At 38.9% G+C, this 7,588-nt stretch overlaps 1 protein-coding gene across 1 annotated transcript; it reads right to left on the reverse strand.

Annotated features, from left to right (window-relative positions):
* Positions 1-1,455: 1,455 nt before the first annotated feature.
* Positions 1,456-7,051, reverse strand: LOC123401481 (E3 ubiquitin-protein ligase PRT1). Its single transcript, XM_045095304.1, has 8 exons — positions 6,745-7,051; positions 6,215-6,243; positions 5,958-6,137; positions 4,899-4,970; positions 4,635-4,811; positions 4,335-4,538; positions 2,857-2,942; positions 1,456-2,005 (listed from the first exon to the last, which is right to left on the reverse strand). Exons 1-8 carry the CDS (start codon positions 6,858-6,860, stop codon positions 1,697-1,699), a joined length of 1,173 nt encoding a protein of 390 aa, XP_044951239.1. The 5' UTR covers positions 6,861-7,051; the 3' UTR covers positions 1,456-1,696.
* Positions 7,052-7,588: the final 537 nt, after the last annotated feature.

Here is a 7,588-nt window from a genome sequence, read left to right on the forward strand (position 1 = left end):
AAAAAGCAAATGGGGCCCATCCTCCATGGAGGACTTAAAAAAAATATTTCCTTATCACAAAAAAATATCATTTTTTTTGTACATACACAAATACATATATAACACGTTGAGGAAAAATTTCATAACAATATACTTTCATACCCCGCGTATACAAAAAAAACAAATACATAAATGAAAAAGGGCCCCTTTTTTGTTGTTGTTGGGATGGGATTTTGTTCTTTTTGTGCAGCTTGCAAACAAATTTTACAAATCCATTGTGAATATGTATAAGTTTTCATAGATTTTTTTGGGATTTTTTTAACTTAGAAATATCATTTTTGAAACTTTTGAAATAAAGTCATCCAATGCCCCATCCTCCAAAACTTCACTCTTGGCTTGCCTTCACTTAACTAAGAGATGTTCTCTTAGGTTTAAAGATAAAACATTTGTTTTCTTTGTAGGAGGTGTCTTCTTTTGTACACTCATTTTCTAGTTTTAGTCTTAATCATTCAATAATTTCATAATCTCGTACCATCAAATGATACACATGAGACTAATTAAGATATAGTCCCTCCCTTCACTAATATAAGATGTTCTAATTTTAAATTGAATGTGTATAAACATGTTTTAATGTATTTGTTCACTCATTTAATCCATATTAAAATATTTCAAACATCTTATATTTTTGAACGGACGGAGTAATATAGTGTACAACATATTTAATTGTCAACTGGAATACAAAAGAAAATGATGCTTTATCAAGTTATGTGACGTGGATAAGGACAATGAATGGGACATGGAGTATCTGCTCGGGAGCTCGAATGGTCCTTGATGAACAGTAAAATCAACCAACTAAAATAAAAAATTTAAAAAAAATCTGATCTTTTTGTTCTTTTGACAAATGTTTTGTGCCCTTGTAAAAACTTTATCTTGAAAGGACATCTGTGGAAGTTGTTGCAAAAATAACAAAATTGATGTTCTGAAAATGTTATTTTTGTAAGCATTTTGGGGTTTGTTTTTTCCATGACACGAATATCATTTCATGATGAAATTTGTGAAGCATACAAAACATTTGTCAAAGTTTGACAACAAAAAAATTGTTTTTTTAATTATTATTATTTTACTTTTTTTAACAAAGTACAATCAAAGTCGGTTACATACACAAGCATATGCTCACCGCTATGAACGCACGTACTCACATCCTATTCCTATGAACACTTTTAAGAGACTGGACCAACACATTATCTTCAGATTAACTAAGTCACCACAGACGCCTTTGTAGTTGACGGAAATGTCTTCTTCCACTCAACTCACATCGCCGAGGCCTGAAATAAATCTAGAAAAACACAAACACCAATGTCAAATCTAAGATTTAAATTCTAGTGAGCAGAGGATAACACGGTCCTCCTAACCATCCAGAATACATCATGAAGATGTGTAAAAATCTCTCAGGTTTACATCAAAAACCGTTGGAAGTGCACTTCAATTTGCTTCGACTGTTTTCTTTTTATTATTATAGATGGAAGACTGATATATATAGTAATAAATAACCGTACGAAAGCATAAGCAAGACTACTTGACCTTTCGACCCAAAAGGAATCAAGGACTGTATCACACATTCACACCACATTCATTTGATCCGACCCCCAGAATATTTCAAGGCTCGCTCCACAACTCAGCTTTGCTAGAAATGCTTGCCCGGTTCCTACAGCAACAACTAAGCATCCTCGTGATTGTCCTCCATCTCATCATCAGCAGCAGCCACTATCTGCACCATACCATCAGCACCAATGAGCTCCATTTGTTGTACCAGCTGCTGTAGACCCTCCGCTGGTATCCCTTGGAATCTCAGGAACGCGTCAAACAGTGATGTATTATCGAGTTCCATCCTGTGGTCAGGAGTGTGCTGCTGATTAAAGCGGCCTGGGAGTTTCGAAGTGCTGTCATAGCATTCCCCGCAAAGGTCGAATCCAATTGCCTCTGTGCAATCTTTGCATTTGTATCGCTGGCCTCTTATCGGATAGACCTGCAAAACATTCATCAGTTTCATTTTACTGAACAGAGAGTTTTTATTTTGTACATGTAACAAGATATTAGAAGGTTTAAGAGACCACAGAGGTTGCTAATGTCGGTTACTGAACAGTGAGCACATAAATTTAAAAATTGGAATGAAAACAATCCTAATGTTGCAACCAAATTTCTAGTTATTCGTCAACCCGCACTTGAATTAAGAACTACTCCCTCCTACCCATATTAATTGTCGCAGCTTTAGTGCAACTGTGTACTAAAGCTGAGACAATTAATATGGATCGGGGGGAGTACCTTTCACATTAGAGCAATATCTTCAAATAAAAGGTAAAACTGTGTTTATGGAGTGTTAAGCCAATGTTATAAAACAGATTGGAGCACAAACTTATTAATGGAATGGGAAAATTCATTAAGAAGACTAATTGGCTATAGGTCCTAACACTAAAATAGAAGTAAATCAAAAATTGGTTACCGCATGTAGCATATTACATGCAGAATATTTTTTGTGATAAAAGAAAACAATTGTCAGCTCTGAAAGGAAGTATGGTGATCTTGCAGAAACAACTGGAATCTCAACTCTGAACCACACTCTTTCTAGGAACTAGAAGGGCTGCCTGAACATGCGTTCTATTTGTTGGGTAACTGGATGGAAGATTTACGCAATAACACCAAGAGGACAACAAAATGAAGATGCAAATTCAGCAAATCATTTCAAATTTCTTAAGTTCAAGAAACCATTTTATCTACCAATAGTGGCTCCATTGGTACGGTTTATCCACTGAATGTATGCCAGCTTGACTAATTACCAACAGGCTTATGGACTTTCTAATTTGTGCAGCTTCAACATACCCCGCATGAGTCACATCCAACTCCAATGTGAACATTTGATAAGTCTAGAGTCTTCTGTACAAAAGTTCCCTTCTTGCATGAAGTACCTGAACCACACAAAACACAGGAATCATGTACGAAAAAATGGATCAGGCATGTGCTTCATTTTATAACAGAATTTACAAAGATGTGAAGTTGCACTTCATGAAGGTTAAGTAATTCTGTGACTAAAGGATCAGAAGAAAACCCAAAACTACACGTATACATTGTACCCTACAAATTTCAGAAGAACTAAAAGAAATAATTAGATCCCATATACAAATATGCTAGATTGTTGAAACAAAACAGTAGCAGAGGCTTACTCGCACCCCTGTGGTGTCGAACCCCTGTACCTGTTGCTGTTTCAAGTTGTGTAGGCAATTTCTACCACAAAGTGCGGTCTCTAATCGGATATAAATTCAGCTGCATGTTTCAAATATAATGATACACATAAATAATGGGAGAATATCTGGTGCTCCCATCCATCAAATACTTCCATGCTCTCACATTTGAGAACTCAATTTAAATGTTTCAAAGAATCCCCTTTTTTTTGTTAATGTTCAGATGATATGTGTCTACAATCCTAAAATGTTCGGACCCAAAATCGAATTACACATCACAAAACAAAAAAGAAAAATCAAAGTGTGAATAGCGTAGTTTTTGCTTTTATCTTTTTGTGACACTATTATGCTGGATTTGTCTTCTTAGTTTCACCATGTGCATTTCAAATTTAGATCTGGATTTTTTAAGGGTTGTAGACACAGGTCTCATTAACATTCACAATAAAAAAATCAGAATTATTTGAAACATTTAAATTGAGTTTTTAAAATGTGGGAGCATGTAATGAATGGTAGCACTGGATATTCACCTATAGAATAACATGTACAAGTATAACCATTACCAACTGTAATGGCTCTTGACATACCAGTAACCACAACATGCCTCTCAGCATGCACAAAATTAACAACATGGACTAGTGCCGGAAATCCTTCCTAAATGAATATTTTGAAGACTAAATCAACAATACATGGAAGTAGATCATTTTATGAAGTGTCGATAACACAAACTAGATACTGCCCCAATTTTTATTTTCAATGGGGAGTTTCCGACACATTATACTAGTCTATTTCATATTAACACAACACTATGTTAAGGCTAATGTTTGTTTATCAGTTAGGTGACAACATAGCAGCTGAAGGTAAAATAAGGCACTGCTAAAACCAGTGCAAGTACCCAACAAACAAACAAAATAATAGCAGACGAAAACCATCAATATGGATAACTCTGGAAACAAATCAACTTAAAACGGTGCATTCACAAGTAGCTAACAGAGTAAGTCAAACACCAATTTTACGATTAGCATAATGAACTTGATGCACAGTATTATGTTGTTAAGGTAGAGAGCTATATATTATATATTCTCAATATGTGAGTCCGAGCTACACACAAAAAAGGCTTACTTGAAGATGATCCTTCAGGATTGCATTGGATATTCTCAAGCTGAAGTTTCTTCCGTCTTGATTCATATTCTGCTGGAAAATATTCTTCCAGAAAGTGCTCAAGATCTAAACAAACATTAGGAAAATCTCCAGGGTGAAGACCTCCACAGACTTGACATTTCAATGCTTCATCACCCACGGAAGGTAGACAAGATATGCAATACACTTTTCACAAAACCAAAGATAAATCAGTTTCTAAATAAGAAGAAAAGGGAACTACAAATATTGAGCAACCCCTCTTATTCTAAATTTAGAGCTTACCATGACCACAGTTAAGAACAGCAGGTTGATACAGCAGCTCCTTGCAGATGGGACAAGACACATCGTCTAACTTTATTTTCATTGAATCCTCGTTAATAGTATTGTCATCAACTGAGACTTCTCCTAGAGATCCAGTTTTGCTATCTTCAAATTTGTTGTCCCAATCTTTTCCATTTTCTTGAAAAAGTGCAAAGGTTTATGCATACAGAACTATACTGGGGAAGATATCATTGCAATTTGCAATTACATAAAAAGAATTCTTACCACCATTATTGTTCTTGGAGTTTAAGAACTCGATGATTTGTGGAGAAAAAGTATCCACGCTCCTCTCTTGCTCTGAAATGTGACCCAATTAGAACATATTAATATTACATAATTCATAACAAGCAAATTACAAGGAATACTAATTAACAAAAAAAGGGAAACAAGCGTTTGGCAGAAAGTAATTTAATTTACAATTGAAACCTGATGGTAGAAGAAATCATAGTCAAAAAAGGCGTGCCTAAGCGAGCGCTTAAGTGAGCCTAGGCTCTAGGCGATAGCAAAACACCTAGCACATAACTGCGCTTAATCTGTGCGTAAGTGCGCATAAGCATGCGCTTTGGTCAGAAAAGCGCAAGGCGGTGGCAAAACGCACAATCAACGTCTAGCGCCTTTTTGAACTAGAAATAGGTTCAAACTTAAAAATCAATAGACAACTAAATGGCAGGAAATGTATATTTCAAGGGCTGCTCTGATACCTGCCAAGAACTATATAGCTCATGCTGCATATCATACGATCATTAATACCTCTACACAATCAATACCCATGAGACTTAAACCCTACAGTGATGTTTCTCGCCTCTCCTTCAATATGTCCCGGTGATTTTGCTCAAATCCAAGAAATCTCCATCTCTCGAAACCAGCAACCTCTTTTGCATGAACGCTCACGTTGCCGATTAGGCACAAGTGCAGGCATAGTGAGGGAGAATCCAAAACTAAGCCAACAGCTCAAACATATTCACCTAATACCTCCACCAAGTTCCCATCCTATCTTGACCGGTCAATTTGGGTATGATGGATTTGCAAACAACTTGTGGAGTGTATTCTAGTTTGGTAGAACTGGTGGTATTCTTGCATTCTGGATGTCATTTCCCACACAAATTTGGAAGAAAATAACTTCACATTGAAACAATTCCCAGCATGATTTTTTAAATCATAACTAGTTCTCTAAGAACATCAAATCTACACGATAGACCATACTTCGTACCAAAAACACAATAAGGAAGAAACATATTTCAGGTATGACAAATGGGTTCCATGCTTTGGGCAATGAGCACTCACCTAGTACTTCCTTTTCCCTTTTTTTGTATTCCACAGGTTCAAGCTTTAAAAGCAAGTGATGGAGGAGTTGACAGATACTTGGAAAATGAGTATACGGTTGCCTGCATATTGCACAATGGGATTCCCTGGCGAAATGCATAGCTTTATGGACGCACCAGAAACATGACATATGACCACATGCTGCACCAATGAACGCCAAATGAGATTCAAAAATATACTACAATGGTTTTGGATCATCATAAACAGCAAAACCTTACCAATAACAACTGGTTTATAGAGAAGCTCCCTGCAACACATATTGAACAAACATATGAGATCGTTAGTATATTTGCGCAGAATCTAAGTCAATCCAATGCTCGTCAAGGAGGGGAAAAAAGGTAAGTAACCTGGTAATGTTTTTTCAGGCGTGTAATTAAAACTTTAAAAGTAAAGTGGCATGACATCATGTTGTTTCACCATCACCATCAGGCATCTACCATAATAAGAGTTATAAATCAATTTATTCATGTTTTTCAATGTCCCACGAGGTGTCGAATTAAATCAGTTAAGTCTCACATAGTCCCGTGGCCACACAAATGTGAGTACTAGATTAGAGATAGTGACGAGTTACTGGCACCGAATATCGAGGAGCACGAGTACTGTACGGCCCAATTCGCATCGGATCAAAACGAGGGCCAAATAATAATCTACAGTAGTACGCAGCAAGCGTATCCACGACCCGCGCGGGAGATTATTTGGCCATGGCCACACCAACGGAGAGGAGGAGAAAGGTGGCGTGTAAACTCACAGGCATACGCAGCACTGGAAGCGCGGGTCCTCCAGATCGTCGAAGCCAGCTCCTCCGGCGGCGGCCTCCTCCTTCTTCTCCGTGGGGTGGCTGGAGCTGCTCTCGCCGGAGGCCATCCTCCTCGACGGCAGCGGAACGAGGATGGGGATTCGGCAGGTGGCCGGGATGAGCAGCCTGATGGAGATGCGAATGCGATGACTCTGCGAGTGCCGAGTTCCGAGTGCGCGAGAAAAAGGGCCGGGGATGAAGGGGCCGAGAGCCGCACCCCGCGGTTTGGGCCTTGGGGAAGAAGTGACCAAAGAGGCCATTCACGTCCGTGTCCGGTTCGTTCGGGTGACATTTTCTCGTGCCTCCACTCCACCACAAAACTACTTAGAGCAACTTTAACCGACCGATCCAAACGGACGACGACTTTGTCCGTTTTTTGTTCGTTTGGGTCGGCCGAGCGGACATCAATGTCCGCTTCAGCATTTGGATCGGCGGATGTGTTTAACATTGGTCGGACCCATTTTTACCAGCGTGTGAAAAAAATTGCTAAAATAATAAACAAAGTCATAATTCTTTACCTAATAATAAAGAGGCTACCTTTTCTGTCGGAAAACCCGTCGTGGCTTTTTACAAAAACACCCCTGCAATTTTATGTATTCAACCCGCGGTCCCTATCGCCTCGCCTCGCCTTGCCCGCCTTTGCATCACCCAGATCCGCCTCCCCTCTGCATCGCCGCGCTTCGACGCCATTCAACCACTGCGTGCTGCTGCGGTGCCCGTCCGTGTCCTTCGAGGACGGGGCGTGCTGCTGGACGGCGTCAACGAGCGCCTGCTCACACAGGATCGCCACTATGTC

This window comes from Hordeum vulgare, chromosome 6H (genome assembly GCF_904849725.1).
Source record: "Hordeum vulgare subsp. vulgare chromosome 6H, MorexV3_pseudomolecules_assembly, whole genome shotgun sequence".
NCBI lineage: Eukaryota > Viridiplantae > Streptophyta > Magnoliopsida > Poales > Poaceae > Hordeum > Hordeum vulgare.

Excerpts from the sequence above, each read along its gene's own strand:
- LOC123401481 (XM_045095304.1), bottom strand. The coding sequence starts at position 6,860 with ATGGCCTCCGGCGAGAGCAGCTCCAGCCACCCCACGGAGAAGAAGGAG. Across the intron at positions 6,138-6,214 it reads CTATAAACCAGTTGTTATTG|CATGTGGTCATATGTCATGT; the intron begins GTAAGGTTTTGC and ends TCATTGGTGCAG. Across the intron at positions 4,971-5,957 it reads AAGGGAAAAGGAAGTACTAG|AGCAAGAGAGGAGCGTGGAT; the intron begins GTGAGTGCTCAT and ends GTCACATTTCAG.